Here is a 20,989-nt window from a genome sequence, read left to right as displayed (position 1 = left end):
TCGAATCTCATCACCCTTATTTATTTGATAAAAATCAAGCACAAGGTAATATGAGTTTATGTAAATTTTCAAGTTCAAAGGATTTTCATTTAAGAGAGTGTGTTAAAGAATAATATAAATTATATTCTAGAACCTCACTTAACAGTTTAAATTATTAAAATGAGATGGTTCTTTGATAGCAATCCTATTAATTCACATCCCAGTGTGTGATGGTTCTAGCTATAGTTTAAATTATTAAAATGAGATGGTTCTTTGATAGCAATCCTATTAATTCACATCCCAGTGTGTGATGGTTCTAGCTATAGTGCTGTACCTGCTGGTAGGCTTGAGCTACAAAGCTACGCTGTTGCTTCCAGCAAATCCCATCATGGTGGTGTTTCAAGCCCAAGCTCATGGGCTTTTGAGGGAGGAGCTCGTGGAAATGCCAGTCCTTTGGCTAATCAAGATGGGCTTAGTGTGATTGCTTATGACAGCGAGGATGTCAGAAAATAAGGTGCCAGTTTTTTAGGAGATTTATTTGGACAGGAACAGAAAGAGCTGTTGTGGACTAACACTAATTTTTGGGTGGAAAACCGGCGCGATGATTGCTGACGTGTAGTATATAGGTTGAGATTTATTAAGGTGGTTTTGATATTTTATTTGAGGTGGGTGTGCATTAAAAAGTGTACCAATCATTATTGTTCTTTACGCTTAATATAAGTATCACATGTTTTTAATTCTATCAATTTTATAAGAGCTAATTGATCCCAAAAATCTGTCATAGCAAAATAAAACTCTTGAATATTCATATTCTTCTGATGAAAAGATCGTATGTCATTTTCTAATTAATATTGTTTTGCAAATTTTGATTACGTGAATAACCTTTATAGATGATCCTAAATCTCTTTTATTGTCTCATACTTTGCAAACTACGTACGTATTGAATACTCAACAAAATTATTGATCCAAGTAATGATTTTTGCATTGTTTACTTCCCATGTATCTATCAAAACAATATCTCTCTCCTCAATATTTTTAGGTATCATTTAAATTCCACTACCAAACCACCATATTTTTTTACCCTTAAGAAAATTTATCGCTACATAACTCCAATATGAATAATTTTTTCCATCCAACCTCACTCATAAATTGAAGTGAATTATTTTTTTCAGTAGCCATAATTAATAAATAAGAATTAAAACGCAAAAGCGACGAAAGACAAACTACTAGATTGTAGAAATTGAACAGATATCACATATACTCAACAAATATCTTCTTGAAATTATATGATTACTCCGAAACAACATAAATTACAGAAACTGAACACAAACATTAAATTGTAGAAGATGAAATACCAAAACAATTGCAAAGACAGAACATAAATACCAAATTATAGAAGTTGAAGGAAAGATGAAATATCAGATTTTGCAGGAGCGAAAGACAAAATTCACTCCAAATTTTTTTTTCAGGGCTCCGCCACGAATCTTGATAAGGGCGCGCTACTGCGTGCAAACCCCCAACCAACTTACCAAGGAGTTGGATATGTGAAAGGTGTGTTAGATATTAAATCTCGTTCTATAAAACCAACTTTAATACCATATTAAAATAATTCATACCAAATAAAAAAAAGAAGACTATAATTTTCAATAATCCATTAATTAGGAGTGTATGCAAAGAAAACTAAATAAATATTATTTCCTCGAGGCTAACAAACTCTTCAGGTCTTAGTCTAAATTTTTAAAGTTAGGATCAACAACTATTATAGTGGCCCACAGGCTTTCTACCATTGGAGAAGCTAATATGATTGCTGTAGTGAAAGAGGGTGTAGTGGTGGGGTATGGCAGTCATGATGCACTCTTGAATTCTCGTCTTAATGGTGTGCGCGCTAGCATAGTTCGTGCAGAAACTGAAACTAATGCATTTGCTTGAGCTAAGTCATTGACGCAAATGGACCCCTAAATGCTTGCCTCTAGCTCGAACCCTCTTTTCCAACAGAGATCATGGTGGCTAATAACTAAGAAAATATGTTTTTTGCCGGTTGACTTGGATTCAAGTCTGAAACTAGCATCCAAAAACCTAAAAGATGATGATATCTTACTGCAGTACTGTTATTCTAGCATCCAAAAAAGTTTAAGTGGTTTCTTGCAAACATGTAACATTCGAGGCATGTATGGATTCATCCCAGAACTTCATCTTTCTGAAAAATAATCCCTGGATGTAAAGGAAGAAGATAAAAGAGGGGAGAGACGAGGGAGAAGACGGAAAGGATAGGAGAAAGAAATCTTCGACAATAAAAAATTTATTAACATGCATGTATATTATATATAGAGATTACATCATTATCTTTATGAACTTATCATATAATATTGTTGAAAAAAGGAGAGTTAAAAATAAGAATAAAAGTTATTATAGAAAATGTTTAAAGATAATGTAAAATAAATGATTGAATGATTATTTCTTTCAAATTATAAAATTATTTATTAGTACTCAATGTTGTTAAATAATTTATTACATATCACTACTTCACTTGCAAATTTTAGACAAGTGATGAGATTGGCATCCCACAGTTTCTCATAATTTGTTTTTTCTAGCCACACTAGGTTTTGAGGCAAACCCCACTCCTAGACTTTTGGGCCTTCGTCAAGTAAATCAAATCATAAAAAAGAATGCTTACACTGGAAGTCATAATTGAGGATTTCAGTGGACTGAAAATGATGAAAAAATAAAGTAAAATTTACTTAATCATCACAGCTGACGGCACTCGTATGTTTATCGAAAGAGAGAGTGATTTTGGTCAAAAATAGAGTGATTTATGGCATGCAAAGATAGAACATCAAAATACTTCCACCTTCCTTAAAAACTCCATACCCTCTAATCTCAAAAGGGAAATGCTACCACATTTCAGACAAACAACCTATGGACCAAATACCCACTATATACATCAGCAATGCTTACAGCACAGTACTCTCATATGAGGTTACAAATTGTCATTTCATATCAAAATAGGGGCCGGCACTAACTTCTCATCAGTTATGAACACGTCACTTGGCTTCCAAGCCAAGAGAGATTGATAGTTACTTGTCTTGCATGCAAAGCTATGAAGGTTTTGAGGTTTGCCAATGGTTTCTACTATCAAAACAAATTGGTTTCCTTGGATTGTAGGTGTCTTGTGATCATTTCTATATGCTAAAAACCTCCATCTCTTTAAAGTAGAACCCACTTGATCATCTCAGGTATTGTCCTTTTGTTTCTATCAATCTTGTGTGAAATAATATATTTACCTATGGATATGCTTCAGATTGGTTTGGATTCATTGATGTCATCTATGATTTAGCTCCTTTTTTTTCTATTTTTTTTTCCAGAAACTTTTGTTCTATGTCAAAGTTACTCACAAGCCATACTTTTGGATTCATTTTGCTATTGTCTATTACAAATTTGAAGAAACTTCTGTAGCTTATTCCAGTAAATTCATTTTCATGGAGTCTAAATGGTTCCAGGATGTTCATGTTGTAGTATTGCATAAGATATAATTGGTTAGAGATTAATCGCTACATATATACTGCTAGGAGTTGAAAAATATTGCAAACAAAAAGGGTTGAATTAGCCTACGGGTTTAGGCTAGTGAAAAGATTTCAGCCTGTGATGCACGCTGGCTATAGGCGCATGTCACAGGTTTGAATTAAATACTAGCCGAAGAAACCTGAGTTTACCTGGTGTAAAGGCATCAGGGCATGGGCTTATTCTCATATCCGTACGTAGGTTACCTGAAACTGAAAGGGCTTACAGAACAACAAAAAAAAGGGAGAACGGATAGATTCTTAAAACCATGTATGGTACCTGAAAATTATGCTTTAGTTCTTCAGCATAAAACCCTGTTAGTACTTGGTAGTACTGTTGATCTGACACAAAAATTTGGCGCATTATTCAGCTTTACAGATTTGGATGAAGAAAAGTAATTGGTGGAGGTCCATAATCTGAAATAGAGAAGGAAAAGGTATGGCATCTCTTACACCAGGAGTACTGCTTAAGCTTCTTCGGAGTATAAACTCGAATGTAAGGGTTCGAGGAGAATACCGGTCTGTTCTCCTGCAAGTTATCAGCATTGTGCCAGCCCTGTCAGGCTCAGAACTATGGCCTAATCAAGGTTTCTTCATAAAAGTATCCGATTCCTCACATTCTACCTATGTCTCATTGTCGAAGGAAGACAATGAGCTAATTTTGAATAACAAGTTACAACTTGGGCAGTTTTTCTATGTTGATAGAGTGGAAGCTGGGACCCCAGTTCCGACTTTAAGTGGTGTTAGACCAGTGGCAGGGAGAAACCCTTTCATTGGGAATCCGAAAGATCTGATGCAAATGTTGGTTCCATCTGAGGGTCCAGTGCCAGTTAACGATGGAGTTAATAGTTCAAAACCGAGGGAGTTATCAGAAGTGAAAGGGGAGAATGCAAGGCAGAAAATTGTTATCAAAGAGGAGAAGGCTGGAGTTGCATCTAGGTATATGCAGGGTGTTCTGACAGGAAATCTTAAAGTTGGTGAAGTGGATTCAAGTGGAGTTGGGAAGAGCAATGAGAGTGATAATATTGGACCAGGTAAGAAGGTTGGATTAATGAATGGCAAGCAGCAAGAAAATAAAGGTCAGGTACGATTTTCCATTTTGGTTCTGCAGAGACATAAATAACTTGTTCTAATAGTTGCTTTTCTTTAAATTCTGCCTCTTTTTTCCTTTACTGGTTTAGGTTTCAAGTAAATTACAGGTGGAAAGACTATAATATGGAAATTATAAAAATGCACTAGTAGCACATGATGTTCTTCCAATGAACTGTCTGTGATGCATCAATTTCCTTGTCCAGCATAAAAAAATGGTAGAGAAATTACTTTATGAACATTTCCAAGATATCCAGTGTCCTATTTTGATTGATACAATTAAGAAAATAAGGTTCCTTAATCCTCACAATGACATGTTTCGTTTGGTGCATGCACTCTGCTGCATGGAATGCACAGTGTACGTTTTGTAACAGTTATTTGTGTAAGCATTGCAGGCACGCCCGGCCACTCCTTACCAAAATCAACCTGATGCGCTTTCATCAAAGCCAGACGTCGCCGTATCCAGCAACAAAGAATTTCCAGCGTCTTCCAAGAGAACTTCTGCAAAACGGGTATCAAATAAACAAGACGATACAAACTTCAATTCTTTGTCAAGTAATAACAATAAAATCCCTTTTCCTGAGGCTGCAACATGGACCTCTTTGCCTTCGAACCTCATGAAGCCTGGAAAGGTAAGTTTTTCCTGTTTTCCTCACTTTCACCCTTTTTTACGTTGAGGAAGCTTTAGGATGGTAGGTCTCGAGAAAAAAATTTCATTCTTGTGCATTATGCTAACCACATGGAAGATTTTTTATCTTATTGATCCAAATAAATGATCCATTGCCTTCAAGAACGAGTCTTTAACACACTAATTGAAGCACCAGATGTACAAGAAAACTATGAAAACTCTTTCATCAATCTCAGCATCATAATGCAGCTCTCTTTTCTCATTGTTTATTATGTTCTAAGGGGATGCTTCGAAGGAGATATTTAGCTACCTTGGTTGCAGCTGAGGCTCAAAAGGAGGCATCCACTGCTGCATCTCTTATCAAGTGCCTCAAGTAAGTACATATAACAAGGCCAAAACATAGTTTGATTCAAAATAATACAAGCCGTTTCTCTATATCCCTCTAACTTTCATCCTTTTTCTTTCAGTATGTTTGCTGAGCTCTGCGCCTCTGCCTCACCGGAGAACCCCCACCTCACTCTCACCAAGTTCTTTACACTCCAACAACTCATTGACCAACCAAATGTAACAGCCCCATTGAAGGATAAATCGCTTCAGTCATTTACTCACTTTTGTTCTCCAGAGACCCAAAAAACAGGCAAAAAGACTAGTCCAAGTAAGGCCAAAGCTACATTGAAGTCTCCAAAGCCTTCAATGGAGTTAAGTGCAACTGAGAAGCAGGAGTGGGCTAAAGGAGACGGTAAAAAAGAGATCAAAGAACTCCAACAGACTCTTTTGAATGAAACAAGGGCTTGGTTTTTGAGATTCTTGGAGGGAGCATTGGATGCTGGGTTTCATGTTGCTGCCCAGGAGAAGAAAGGTAAGGACTTCGCCACACAACGAATGGAACCGGAGAACAACCATATTGCTGTTGCATTGTCACAGCTTAAGCATGCTAATGAGTGGTTAGATATACTAAGAAGCAAATTGAGCTCTGAGGACAATAATGAATTAGTGGAGACTGTTGATCGGTTGAAGCAAAAGATTTATGCTTGTCTGCTTGCTCATGTGGATTCAGCTGCATCAGCTCTAGAGAATCGATCTAATCGTGGTTGATTCAGAAAAAAAAAAGGGGGGGGGGGATTGTTGGATTTAGAATTTTACATCTCCTCTCTTGTAAACAAAATAACTTATATATCCAGGTAATGTTCATTATCAAGCAAAGATCATTTGTGCCAAACCATGTTATATGAATTTGACCTGATGTATTTATTATGCAAGTTATATATGATGTAATAATCTTTCATACATAATAAGACCCATGAAGGCAAACTTTGATACGAGACTGAAATATACTAAAGCTTTCTTGATTGATTCTCTACCTCTATTGACAAAGATACACTGCAATGACGAGGCAAGAAACACGTAATGCAGGTGATGTTGATAGTCAAGTAAGTTCCCCGAAAATTAGTTAGGATTTTTTCCTTTATGACAGAGCTAAATCCTGCTCTACTTTCTGAAACCTTGTAGTCATAAGAGGGAGGATCCAAGCTGGAGAGCTAGAGCACATGCAAAACAATCAGACTTTGAAGCTGATAGATTTAGCATGTGCCCTGCTTCTCCAGCATGGCTCACCCTCTCCAGCTCCCCCGATGTTCCGATTCCAAGAGGTCAGCTTTCTGATCAAACACGGCTAAATGCTTCACAATTAGGATGATATGAACTAGCAGATGGGGTTTGTAAATGGGAACATTGTAAATAATGGGTTATACATGATAGAGATTACATGGGATTATATACGTGGTAAATTGCAATTTGAGTGGTCATCACGGAAGCTGTGGAAGCAAAAAAGCTTACTTAGATCCAACAAATCAATGAGCTTGACAATATGTTGGTGGGAAGGTAGTTGATCCCGTGGCTTTCCTTGTTACATAAGCATTTATATTTAAGCAAATCTTAAAGGCATTCTTAACCAAGCAATGGAGCGACTGTTGGAAGTTTGGCTGCCAAAAGAGGTAGCCCATTTGAAGTGGCGAATCACAAGAGCACTAGCCATGTCAGGAAATATGAAGGTCTACCAGATGTCAGCTGAAAGTGGCCTTACCCATGGCAGGGCAGCCCACCCACCATCGCCTAGTAGGAGATCTAATTAATCTGTAAGAGAACCCTCTTGCCTAAACGGCTTCCAAGGATAATCATCCTAGCAAGTTCATCCTCCTTGCGTGCCTATGCTTCTGTGTGTGTTCCTCCCTATCTTATTTTTAAAAAGGGCAACCTATTATTGGATGTTACTGTAAGCTGTCATTTTCTTGTATGGATTATTTTTCATAGCAGAATAAAAAATTAAGTGCTTTCTCAGAACAAATCATCAGTATTTTCAAGGAGCGCCTCGTTCTGCATAATAATCCCAAAAATTCACAAAATAAGCTGAAAAATCGTGGCCTCGTAAGAGATCAGATAAAACTAAACAAAAACCAATAGTGTATTATATTTTAAATAACATTGTAGTTAAGAGCTTACAAACAGCCCAACTATATCTCCACACGTATGGGATGCTTTCGTATGCCCTGGTCAGCAGATTAAAAAAAGGTCGTTTTTTAGATTGTATCCACGAGTATTGATGGCTTCGCAACAAAACTAAGCAGGGGGACACAACAGAACTGTCATGTGTACAATCACTAGAAACAACTCATAGTATATTTGTGGTCTTCAATACTCACGGAAAGTGAGATTTAGACGACCTGGACGGAGATTTGTTTCATCAAGTAGGGCCGCCGGGGCAGTCTTTGGTTGAACAGAACTTACACCATGGAAAATATGCCGAGACACCCCGCCAAAGATCAGTACATCCCCGGATTCCAACTTAACCTTTTCTGCCTTCTCAACATCCCTCTGATCACCATATAGGAATTCTCCTATATCTCCTATGGAAAAGGAAACCACAGGTAATCCTTCGCGCAGGCTCTCTGGACTTTCATCTTTATCCTGCATGGAGACAACGTATTCTCAGCGTGCTAAGAGGCGGTCAGGAAAAGCCAAAGGGATCTTTATTAAACCTCATAAAATGCAAAATCATTTTTTTAATACAGAACAATGCACAAGGCAACATAAAAGGTGTCCGAGAAAACTGCAACTAGTATAAGAAAGTTGACACTGCAAACCTGATGAAGACCAAGCCGCCCACTTTCTGAGTAAAAGTTCACGACACAGATGTTAGGTGACAATGATGGTAGAATGTCTTCAGCAGCTGTAGATTTACAATTTATTTCTATAAGAGCACGGGAATCTTTGATTGCTCTCTCAACCAGCGGATGGAAGTCACTAGGAAAAAAGGGTGCCTTAGCACCATCAAATGGCCGATGTTCTACATACTTACCTCTATCAGGGTCCCAACTTTTACCAAGGGACATCATTTTCAAATGCATTCTTCCACCATCACGGTAAACTGGTTGGTAGAAACCTCCAGGACCCAGACCAATATCTCGGCATAACTTTATTATTTTTATCTAGTAACAAGTCAAAGCAAACAATAAATTAATACTTGTTAAATCATAAGGTAAATAATAAATAAATCAATGAAAATGGAAGTTCACACAGACTGCACCGTTAATTTCTCTCAGACTCATAATACAAGTCATCAATAGACTAGTTGTTAAGACACCAGAAACCATTTTTTTAGTAAGGTTTATTAATTACCAATTGTCTTACTATATTTCATGGTCCTGTAGATTTAGGTCGAGCTCACTGTATGTAATATGAACTCAATAACATTCTGCATCAATGAATGAAAGCCAAGAGTAGCACATGTAACTTTTAAAGAGGCAAAGACGAATTAACTCGATAAGGGAAAAGAATGAGCATAAAGCAAGCAGCACCTGATCATGCAAGGATAAGTAATTCTTTAGTAAAACCATCCCAGATCTTAGTATCCGTCCATTCAACCCGTCTGCAGCTCGCCTGACATCATTCCTCTTTTCTCTATTCTTCACAAGCAAAGAAGGTTTTAGCTTTAGATTAGTTCCAGTCTTGGGCAAGCAAATATCAAAAGGCTCAACCTCTGCCTGTTGCTCTGAATACCCTGAATCCCCAGCAGATACCGGAATATTGGGATCCTTTTCTTGTGAAAGCTGGTCATTAGCACAAGCTTGAAATGACAGGTGAGACTCATTCTGATTTTGCAATGGGACAGTACTATTCAGTTTGCGAGAGAAATCAAGGTGCACTGCACCATCCTTTGCTCCCTTTTCCAAGGGAGCGCTAACAATATCAGACTTCATATCCCTAGAACCTGAAATAGCTGGCATCAATGGAGAATCGTCCTTGTTAACTGAATTTGAAGCCACAGAACAATCTGGTTTTAGCTTAAGAGTAGTTCCAGTCTTGGGCAAGCAAATATCACAAGGCTCAACCACTGCCTGTTGCTCTGAATACCCTGAATCCCCAGAAGATACCACATTATTGGGATCCTTTTCTTGTGAAAGCTGGTCATTAGCACCACCTTGAAATGACAGGTGAGACTCATTATGATTTTGCAATGGGACAGTACTATTCAATTTGAGGGAGAAATCACGGTGCATTGCACCATCCTTTGCTCCCTTTTCCAAGGGAGCGCTAACAATATCAGACTTCATATCCCTAGAACCTGAAATAGCTGGCATCAATGGAGAATCGTCCTTGTTAACTGAATTTGAAGCCACAGAACAATCTGGTTTTAGCTTAAGAGTAGTTCCAGTCTTGGGCAAGCAAATATCACAAGGCTCAACCACTGCCTGTTGCTCTGAACGCCCTGAATCCCCAGAAGATACCACATTATTGGGATCCTTTTCTTGAAATGACAGGTGAGACTCATTCTGATTTTGCAATGGGACAGTACTATTCAGTTTGCGAGAGAAATCAAGGTGCATTGCACCATCCTTTGCTCCCTTTTCCATGGGAGCGCTAACAATATCAGACTTCATATCCATAGAACCTGAAATAGCTGGCATCAATGCAGAATCGCCCTTGTTAACTGAATTTGAAGCCACAGAACAATCTGACTGATTTGACCCAAGACTGCTGCAACTGGGAGCACTTTGGTCGTGCAGGATCCTTCCCGTACTGGACATGCTATCTTCTAATGACTTATTTTCTAATGGTTCCTTCTGGCAAAAAATGTTACCCGTACTGTTAGGATAACTTGGAAAACACCGTCGTGAATTCGGCTGCGAGTTTCTGTCTCTGTTGCTAAAAGGTTTCTCACCAGAAGAAGACTCATCTGGTCCAACCTACGCCGTTTCCAAATTACATGACATTAGCAAACTTTCACATCAATGCTAACCTCCTAATACCCATTTATTAATAAATAAACAAAATATGCAATAACTATCAGGATTAATTATCAAAAAAAAAAAAAATAGAGGAAAGAAATAAACCCACCAAAATGGGTCCTAAAAAACAAATTAAATAATATGCATGCAAAAAAATAGATAAAATAAGTTTAAATTAATTTAAAATGATGTATCCATGATGATTATCACAATCAATTTACACCAAACAAGAAATATATTGCCATAATATAAAAAGCCCACTAATCACAAAACTTGAAGATTCCAACATCCATCAATCAATAAAAGAAAAACACCAGGAATGAAATAAAAGAAGAGGGACGACGAAGTTACAGAATAGCTACTGTGGGAAGAAGGATCCGAAGATCTCCCCTTGGGAACCCAATGCGCGCCTCCTCCGGGACTGCACCATGGACCTCGACCTCGATCTCGTCCTCGACCTCGACCTCGACCTCGACCTAGATCTCGTCCCCGACCTCGACCTGACCTCGACCAGGATCACGATTCATGGTTGGATTAAGTTTGGCGGGAAATAAATCGAGCTTCTTTATGATAATAAATCAGCGATTGGAGGGATCGATGTTGTAATTTGCAAAGACTGTTTGCTTACTAACAAAGCAGGTGACAGGAAATATATAAATAAATAGATAGAAAAAGAAAGGTAAAGGAAGTCAAAGAGTCTGCAGTTATGAGTCTTTCTTTTGGTACACTGTTTTTAAGATTTTATTGATGACGAAATCACTACGAATACTTCTGTCTTATCGGAAATATATAAAAAATTTCAGACATTATTTTTTATATGATAGTTAAAGAATCCTTATATTAAATATTACAACTTTATCATAAAAAAAAAACCATCACATTCAACATTTTCTCCTCCCTTTTCTAAATCTTGAACCCAACTCCAAAATTATTGTTTGGAAATTCAACCAATTGAATTCAACCCAATATCCAAAAAAAAAAAAAAAATACCCATTAGATTTCCACAAGTAACTCAATGGAAACCTCGAAGCAACGGCCACACTTTCTTCTCAATCTTAAACACCTCTTCAACAACCTTGATTCATCAGATTTAAGACACCACGACCCTACACTATCTGCTAGATGGTCCAAGTTCCAAGCTTGGAAATTGATGGTTAGTGCCACTAAACATGGAGTAAAAGCTCATTGAGCCCATGTAAATATTGAGAAACTTATTCCCATGAAACCCATAATTTGATAGAATATCAGAGTTCTCATTTCCAAAATTTAATGTTAACTGATCAAAATTAGGAACAAACTTTAATCCAATTCTACTAACTGAGGGCTAAATCCCACTTGCCACATTAGATCCTTTTTGAAATATGAGGATTTTAAAGTATGATAGTCAATTGTTTTTTTAAACGTATTTTTTAAAAAGAAATATATATTAAAATAATATATTTTTTATTTTTTAAAAAAATATTATTGACTGCATCTGTGCCTTCAACATTCCATGCTTTAGGGTCTCTACAGGACTCGCCTGGTGAAAGCCCTGTTTCATGGAACTCGTGCATGCATCATCTATTTTAATATCCACATGAGAGCTCAGATATCGATGCTTATGTGGACTCTCCAATTGGGAGTCCTGCATCGTGGAATTCTCACTCCTTGATTCAAAGAGAGACCGATGCAGCTCGAATGAGGAAGAAGTGGGGAAGTGCTCAGAAACCTATTCTTGTTGCCAATTCATTCAATAATCAGTCTCGTAAGGATGCAACTAAAGGGTTCAAATGGTTGTTAAAGTTTGGAAGGAAAAGTCGTGGGGCTGAGAGTTTGGTTGACTGGATTTCTGCTACAACTTCTGAAGGAGATGATGATACAGAAGATGGGTGAGATCCTGCTAATCGATCATCAGAAGATTTGAGGAAATCAAGAATGGGATTCTCACAGGGTCATCCTTCAGATGATGGCTTAAACGAAAGTGAGTTGTTCAATGAGCAGGGTAAGATATAATTGCTTATCCTGATTGGTTAATTATTCTTTTTTATTAGAATATCAATCTACTATGTACCTGCTTAATGCTCATATGATAAATTAAACATAGCATGTGTTTGCAACTATTTCTTTTAAATGAAAATTTCTCTTGATAGCAAGGTTGTCAAATTTACTTCAGTGTTCTGGTGACCATAGCTTTATGGATTGGCAATAATGGCTGGCTTGCTCCCTTAACTGTTGGATTCATGAGGTGATTTATAGACAGATATGAATCTCGAATCTATTTGAATGTCAAGGAATTGCAGCATCTAAATGTTGCTTGTAGTTTAGAGTAACCTCTACTTTTGATATTCTCCCTGCACTGTTTTTTCAAGAGTTTCAATGACTGTCAAGACCTCTACCATCTCCTGGAGTGTTTTGCATAAAAAAGTACTGCCTGATCTTTGATGCACGGATTGCCAATTTTTTCTGTGCTTATATGTTGAAAATTTGCTCATGGCCTCTGTGAATTTTTTATTTAGACATCATGTGCCAGAAGTAGTTAAACTGACATGATTTGGACATACTTATCTATTAAGGGAGCATGGTTCTGCTCTAGATCTTTTCATCTGAAACTTGTATATTTATGAATAAATTGTCCTTTATGCAACACCTTCAGATGAGCAGAGATTCGGCAGGTGTTTTTAAAAATTGCACAGATTACTCCAAACAGCAGAACTTTTCCTTTTGGTTTTCTTGATTGGGTAATGATAGTTGTCTTGACCCTTCTCATTTCATGCAGTTCAAACTTTAAATAGCTCCATACCAGCACATCCAGAAAACTTCAAATTGAGGGATGATCTTATGTCTGGAAGCTCAATTAAAGGTAATTTTTTTTTTCTTGTTTATATTCTACGCTCTCAATTCTTAAATTTCTTCACAACAAATTGATTGACATGTTAAGCTGTTGGAATATTCTGTTAAGTCATGTTTAGGGGAGGCATCCGCGCACCATGTTTTCTTGTTGATGTAGGATTCAGGAACATGAAACTTCCACTCTTGATAATGCTTTATTCAAAATCTTCATACAGATTTGAGTGCGCGCCCTTTTGAAGGTGTTTTGAGTGGTAGGTTTGTTTATGAGCATGGTCTCTAGGTCCAGTTCATGTATGCTCATGTTAAAGCCTGCATGTGATCCATGACCTGTGCTCTGCCTAGAAATCAACAAAAGAGTCGTAGTTTGTGTGAGTGTATATGTTTGTAATGTTGTGCCAAAAAAATAAGAATCATTTGCAAGATTGTATGAGTCTGTCTAAGGGCACATGAGTGGTTCAAGTCCTCCACAGACCCATTGTTAACGTGTGTTCAAGACAGCTTTTGTTCAATCTAGCTACCTGACAGAAAACAAGAAATAAAGAACACTTGATTAGTTCGACTCTTGCCAGGTGCAAACAATTCCATGGGGCCATCAGACTTGGGCAAAGCCCATGAATTAACCATGGTGCACTTGCAGGAAACTCCTTGCCGAGGGCCTGAGCACCCCCAGGATTAGTCAGGCCTTGGCCTGGATACCTGGTGCCAATTTTTTTTATTTAAAAAAGAACCCTTGATTGTTCATGATGGAATATTTACAATGTGTTTTGAGTATATTTTTCGTCCTGTGACTAACAACCTTTTAAGTAAGGAGTCGCCTACACAAGGCATGGAGGAATGAAGGAAAGCCTTAGAGTTTCTGTTTGAAATTTGATTATTTATGATGATTTGCTTACAACCTTAAATTTTACAGCACCACGGTCATTCTTCTCACTGACATCGTTCAGAAGCAAGGGTATTGACTCAAAGCTTAGATAATCACTTCAAGAGAAAAGCTTGGAGCTACTCTTGGAATCATCATTCAAGTGACAGTGTAAAGGGATTATTTATAGAATATGAACGCTTCTTGAATATGTTATATATTGTATTGACCAAAAATTGCCTATTGGCATTCTTGGGATTTTTGTAGTCTAGGAGCATTTTTTCTTCTTCCTCATTCTCCAGCCTTGTGTGATGTATATATGAGAAATAGAACTCTTGCTAGAATCCTCGTTTTTGACAGCTCAAGGAGAGATGTGATTATGCAGAGCAATAGCTTGTATACAATGACTACATTATTTCACCTTTCTTCTCCGCTCCATTCATTTCATGCGTTTTGTTTTTAGTTGAAAATGTCTGTACTTGTTAAAGAAGTCGATACTGTTACGGACAATAGGCTTCTTTTGCACTCGTTGGTGACATCAAGGAAAGCTGTGTTCCATTGATGTTGGCCCTTAGGCTCATAGGAAGGCAGTGGATATTCTTCAAGACAGATTGCAGAAACCAGCTCAGTTTTATGTCTCGTCTCTGCAGGCCGATAGGCTAAAGGATTTGCATCTCTCTTAATATTGTCAACTCAAAATAGATTGGTCGAAGTTATGTCAAATCCAAATGCAGTAACACAGTACTATGTATTTTTGTGATCAGCAAAACAATTGCTCGTTAATGGTGACAAATGGAATAGTCTTATGGTTAATGTTGTGAGCTTGAGATTACATTACATATGGACAGCTTGTTATTACGCAAGGACAATTTGTTGTCTGCATATTTCCTAATTTAGGCTGTCCTTGGTCAAGAAAAGGATCATAATATGAAGACAATCTCGAGAGGATTTATGATTGAATCGTCGTAACACTGCATATCCCTTAATTTTATCTCACTGGGGATATCTGCGCTACACTTCGTGGAATATTAAAATGGCCAGCTTTACTGAGCTTGGATGCTGTCCGCCTGCCATCCTTTTGGCGAGGAACATCGAGACATCCATTTGTTGCATTGGCTGCAGTTCTTCTCATGTGCCTATTCTGCTTTCACATATTTGATATAGCTTATGCCATCGGTTCGAGCAAGAAAACTTGGTCAAATTAAACTTTTAAATTAATCTTAGCCTACTCAAAACTACAAGGAGGCAAAGAGAACTAGGAAACTAATATGCTATTATTACTGCTAGCAGGCAATATAGTGACCAGAGAGGACTAGAAAACAACAAAACTGAGGACATGAATCCATTTTTTTATGACTTTGATTGATTCCATTAAGTATTTTGATTACAGTACCCAAGAAAAAAAGGGGCATGATCAAAGTTTATTTACTCAACCAGCTCGTTATTATCAATCAGCCTAAATACAAAGTTAATTTTTGTAAGCACCTTGTTTTCTTCAATGGCCTGTTTGCCTCTCTTCTCCGAATTCTAACCTTCTTTCGCTAACACTTTGCTCGCATTACGAATGCCATCGCTTGTAAATTTGTTCTTCCTTTGAAATCGATTACTATCATTCCAGCCACTCACGAAACTATCATCAGCAGCGTGCACAACGCGTCCATCCTAGCAATTGTTAGAGAATAATATAAATTATATCTTGGAACCTTACTTAACAATTTAAGCTATTGAGATGAGATGATTCTTTGACATGGTATCAGAGCCTTGATGATCTACTGGTCATGAGTTCGAATTTCACCATTCTTATTTATTTGATAAAAATCAAGCATAAGGTAATATGGACCTGTGCAAGTTTCAAGTTCAAAAAACTTGCACTTAAAAGAATATGTTAAAGAATAATATAAATCATATTCTAAAACCTCACATACCAGCTTAAATTATACCAGCTTAAATTATTGAAATAAGATGGTTCTTTGATAGCAATACTGTTAATTAACATCACAGTGTGTGATTCACGTTCATTTACACAATTCGGCTTTTCATAGACTCCAAAATAGTCTCTGCCACCCCCCATGGTTATTGATGCGTCATCCTTTGAGAGAGAAATGAAGGTGCACTGCACCATCCTTTGCTCCCTTTTCCAAGGGAGTGCTAACAATATCAGACTTCATATCCCTAGAACCTGAAATAGCTGGCATCAATGCAGAATCGCCCTTGTTAACTGAATTTGAAGCCACAGAACAATCTGACTGATTTGACCCAAGACTGCTGCAACTGGGAGCACTTTGGTCGTGCAGCATCCTTCCTGCACTGGACATGCTATCTTCTAATGACTTATTTTCTAATGGTTCCTTCTGGCAAAAAATGTTACCCGCACTGTTAGGATAACTTGGAAACCACCGTCGTGATTTCGGCTGCGAGTTTCTGTCTCTGTCGCTAAAAGGTTTCTCACCAGAAGAAGACTCATCTTGGCAAAAAATGTTACCCGCGCTGTTAGGATAACTTGGAAACCACCGTCGTGAATTCGGCTGCGAGTTTCTGTCTCTGTCGCTAAAAGGTTTCTCACCAGAAGAAGACTCATCTGGTCCAACCTACGCCGTTTCCAAATTACATGACATTAGCAAACTTTCCCATCAATGCTAACCTCCTAATACCCATTTATTAATAAATAAACAAAATATGCAATAACTATCAGGATTAATTATCAAAAAAAAAAAAAAAGGAAAGAAATAAACCCACCAAAACGGGTCCTAAAAAACAAATTAAATAATATGCATGCAAAAAAAATAGATAAAATAAGTTTAAATTAATTTAAAATGATGTATCCATGATGATTATCACAATCAATTTACACCAAACAAGAAATATATTGCCATAATATAAAAAGCCCACTAATCACAAAACTTGAAGATTCCAACATCCATCAATCAATAAAAGAAAAACACCAGGAATGAAATAAAAGAAGAGGGACGACGAAGTTACAGAATAGCTACTGTGGGAAGAAGGATCCGAAGATCTCCCCTTGGAAACCCAATGCGCGCCTCCTCCGGGACTGCGCCATGGACCTCGACCTCGATCTCGTACTCGACCTCGACCTCGACCTAGATCTCGTCCCCGACCTCGACCTGGACCAGGATCACGATTCATGGTTGGATTAAGTTTGGCGGGAAACAAATCGAGCTTCTTTATGATAATAAATCAGCGATTGGAGGGATCGATGTTGTAATTTGCAAAGACTGTTTGCTTACTTACAAAGCAGGTGACAGGAAATATATAAATAAATAGATAGAAAAAGAAAGGTAAAGGAAGTCAAAGAGTCTGCAGTTATGAGTCTTTCTTTTGGTACACTGTTTTTAAGATTTTATTGATGACGAAATCACTACGAATACTTCTGTCTTATCGGAAATATATAAAAAATTTCAGACATTATTTTTTATATGATAGTTAAAGAATCCTTATATTAAACATTACAACTTTATCATAAAAAAAAAAAAAAAAAACCATCACATTCATCATTTTCTCCTCCCTTTTCTAAATCTTGAACCCAACTCCAAAATTATTGTATGGAAATTCAACCAATTGAATTCAACCCAATATCCCAAAAAAAAAAAAAAAACCCGTTAGTTTTCCACAGTAACTCACAATGGAGCCTCGAAGCAACGGTCACGCTTTCTTCTCAATCTTAAACACCTCTTCAACAACCTTGATTCATCAGATTTAGAGCGTGTTTGGTAGTGTGGTAGCGGTTGCTTTTCAAATAGCTTTTCGTGTCGAAATACATGCTAATGATGTTTTTTTATTTTTTAAAAATCATTTTTGACATCAGCACATCAAAACGATCCAAAAAGTACAAACCGAACTCAATTTTAGCAAAAAAAAAAATTTGAAATTTGACGAAACGCAGTTTCGACCGCACTACCAAATGGTCCCTTAAGACACCACGACCCTACACTATCTGCTAGATGGTCCAAGTTCCAAGCTTGGAAATTGATGGTTAGTGTTACTAAACATGGAGTAAAAGCTCATTGAGCCGATGTAAATATTGGGAAACTTATTCCCATGAAACCCATAATTTGATAGAATATTAGAGTTCTCATTTCCAAAATTTAATGTTGACCGACCAAAATTAGGAACAAACTTTGATCCAATTCTACCAACAGAGGGCCAAATCCCACTTGCCACATTAGATCTTCTTGAAGTATGAGCGTTTAAAAGTGTGATAGCAATTGTTTTTTAAAATGTATTTTTTTTTTAGAAATGCATTAAAATAATATATTTTTTATTTTTTAAAAAAATATTGTTGACATCAACATATTAAAAAGATTTAAAAACACAAAAAAAACATTAATTTGAAATAAAGAAAGAAATAAATAATTTTTTAATTTTTTAAAAAATACTTTTAAAACACAAAAATAAACAAGCTCTTAATATTCATCATGGTCCAGATAGTTCTATCTTTGGACCCAATAATATCGGGTACTAACCCTACCATTCTTTCATGCAATCCCAATACCATAGGGCAGGAATAGTCCCTTTTACATTTGTAATAATAATCAAGGGTTATGCTTGTTGCAACAACCACTAAATTATTTCTCCATCAGATTTATGCCCTAGTTCTCTCATTAGTTGAAAAATCCTAGCCACATAAAGAGTTGACATCCTTATCCCTCTTTTTTTTCCATCCATTTTTTTGTTCTTGTCTTTGTTTGAGAACTCTATAGTACTAATTGCTTCTCGTTATCATCTTTATTGACAATAAAAAAAAAATCTCCATCAAATTTGTTTGCTTCTCATTGGTGAGGATGGTTGGAGATGTAGAGGCTTTTAAATGGTGGTAATTGATGAGAGATTAGAGAACGGGAAAGAGAGAATAATAGTGAGGGTAGTTTGGTCTTTTCATTAATTTTAAGAAATTGTATTGACCTATGATATAAATTATGATTTTTTAAAACATGGAGTTAAAGTGAAAAAAAAAAGAGTAGATGTTATGAGCAATTTTATTTGATATTGAATAATAAATTGTATTTAATTAATAGATATTTGATTAGTGTTTAAAAGTGCATTTTGATCATGGTTTTATATCATCATTTTACACTTAAAGTATTAATAACTCCTTAGCTAGAGCATGTTATATAATAACATATCTAATAATATAAGACACCTTTAATTTATGGTAAATATCCATCTGAAATGCAGGCCTATCACATAAATCAAGGTATTGATTGATGAGTTTAACTAATGAAATTAAGAAGACAAAGAAATGGCTAAGTTTAGAAAAGAGATGTTGGTTCAGTTCAAACTAAAACACCATTCGATTATTGGATCATAACTGGAGTTATGAACTTGGATTTAGATCTGCTCTATATGGATGGAAAGCTAAGACATAGGTCTAGAACTTTTATGGGAATCCAAAATTCAAAAAGGCCATTTTCAAGTTCAAATTGTAGCAACAACAGAGAAGTCCGAATTTATCCCGCAGCCCAGACGTTGTTCGGTGTTCAGCCCATATCTCGAGTTCTAGAAGTCCAAATGCACTGATTATTTTTTTGTTGGAAAGCTAAGACAATTTCCTAGAACTTTCATGACATAAATCTATTCAAATTCTGACATTAGCAATGGCGTTTTGTTCAGACAAAAAGATAAGGATTGTCACCAAGTCAAGATATGGCCACCCACTCAACAATTAGTCATCAAATCAGTAGCTCCAAATTTTGGCCTATAAAAGGAGGCCTTTGCCATGTATTTAGGCATCTTGGTTGTTCAGATCAAGATCTTGCTCTTGCTCTCTTTATTTGTATTTTGTAATGTTCAAGTTTTATTCCATGTTATATTTTCATTAATCTCTTGTTTATGCCTTTCATTTCCTTTACTATACTTATATAATCATGTTCTCCTCTTGTTTATTTATATTTCTCTTCTTCATAATGTTTAGCTAAGTTTATTATATCAAGGTGAAAAGGTTTCACTAATGGTGTTAGAATATGTATAATATAAATTCAACATGGGCTTCAATGTTTATATCCAAGAAAGTTTGTTATTAACATGTCTTATCTTTTTATCTTACTAATTCTTAATACATTGCTTTTTAAATGGTTAATCTAGATTTGTGTTGTATAACCTACACCTATGCTATGAAAGAAACTTGATTTGTTGTTAACATAAGTTAGCATCATGAATTCCTGATGTCATAATCCAATTCTGGGTTACTCCCCAAAAAATCATTTTCTTTTTCAAAATAAAAATAAAAATAATAAAATAATAATAAAGGCTAGCAATGTGGAGAAAGCAAATTGAGGAATCAAACTGCAATTTTGGAGGAAATTCAAGGCCTAATTGTACCTTATTATGCCCAAAAATAAAGAAAAAAATGCAAATTCAAGGTCAAATTAAATGATTATTAGACGACCTTGCAGCTGCACTTAATGTATCTAACGTCTACTAAATTTGACAAATCTTACATGAAAATGATCCTCTGCATTTTTTCTACAACCTCATGTGATCCATTCAGGTAAATGACAACACATCAGCACCGAAAACAGCCTAAAGAGGCCAACTCAATAAGCTTTTATCTGCAGATTTACAACTCATGATATCTACTTTGAGCCAATGGTTGGGATCCTTCCCAACTGAATCAAGGATTGAAATTTTTTCCCAATATAGATAGGATTTCCCTCTTCCACCACCTATAAATAGAGGTGGATTTCATGGCCTAAGGGAGGAGAAAATTGGGTCCAAAGTTAGCCAAAAAAACAGTTTTTCTTCCGGT

The 20,989-nt window shown here is 36.5% G+C and overlaps 3 protein-coding genes and 1 long non-coding RNA gene across 4 annotated transcripts; 2 read left to right on the top strand and 2 right to left on the bottom strand.

Moving 5' to 3' along the window:
* Window positions 1-3,001: 3,001 nt before the first annotated feature.
* On the top strand, window positions 3,002-6,606 carry LOC118038098 (uncharacterized). Its single transcript, XM_035044402.2, has 5 exons — window positions 3,002-3,212; window positions 3,908-4,620; window positions 5,021-5,257; window positions 5,535-5,626; window positions 5,721-6,606. Exons 2-5 carry the CDS (start codon window positions 3,976-3,978, stop codon window positions 6,346-6,348), a joined length of 1,602 nt encoding a protein of 533 aa, XP_034900293.1. The 5' UTR covers window positions 3,002-3,212; window positions 3,908-3,975; the 3' UTR covers window positions 6,349-6,606.
* Window positions 6,607-7,690: 1,084 nt separating this feature from the next.
* LOC118038096 (uncharacterized) lies at window positions 7,691-11,246 on the bottom strand. The gene is made up of 5 exons (XM_035044398.2): window positions 11,050-11,246; window positions 10,890-11,008; window positions 9,108-10,496; window positions 8,394-8,738; window positions 7,691-8,217 (listed from the first exon to the last, which is right to left on the bottom strand). The coding sequence occupies exons 1-5, from the start codon at window positions 11,063-11,065 to the stop codon at window positions 7,942-7,944; spliced, it is 2,145 nt and encodes a 714-aa protein (XP_034900289.1). The 5' UTR covers window positions 11,066-11,246; the 3' UTR covers window positions 7,691-7,941.
* Window positions 11,247-12,018: 772 nt separating this feature from the next.
* LOC118038097 (uncharacterized) lies at window positions 12,019-14,673 on the top strand. Its single transcript, XR_004685718.2, has 3 exons — window positions 12,019-12,519; window positions 13,294-13,377; window positions 14,278-14,673. It is a non-coding gene; the product is annotated as an uncharacterized lncRNA (long non-coding RNA).
* A 1,550-nt stretch (window positions 14,674-16,223) lies between these two features.
* LOC140955429 (uncharacterized) lies at window positions 16,224-17,580 on the bottom strand. Its single transcript, XM_073408335.1, has 2 exons — window positions 17,206-17,580; window positions 16,224-16,814 (listed from the first exon to the last, which is right to left on the bottom strand). The coding sequence occupies exons 1-2, from the start codon at window positions 17,368-17,370 to the stop codon at window positions 16,311-16,313; spliced, it is 669 nt and encodes a 222-aa protein (XP_073264436.1). The 5' UTR covers window positions 17,371-17,580; the 3' UTR covers window positions 16,224-16,310.
* Between the last annotated feature and the right edge of the window lie 3,409 nt (window positions 17,581-20,989).

Source organism: Populus alba, chromosome 3 (assembly GCF_005239225.2).
Source record: "Populus alba chromosome 3, ASM523922v2, whole genome shotgun sequence".
Lineage (NCBI taxonomy): Eukaryota > Viridiplantae > Streptophyta > Magnoliopsida > Malpighiales > Salicaceae > Populus > Populus alba.
This window is presented reverse-complemented; position numbering and strand designations above follow the sequence as displayed.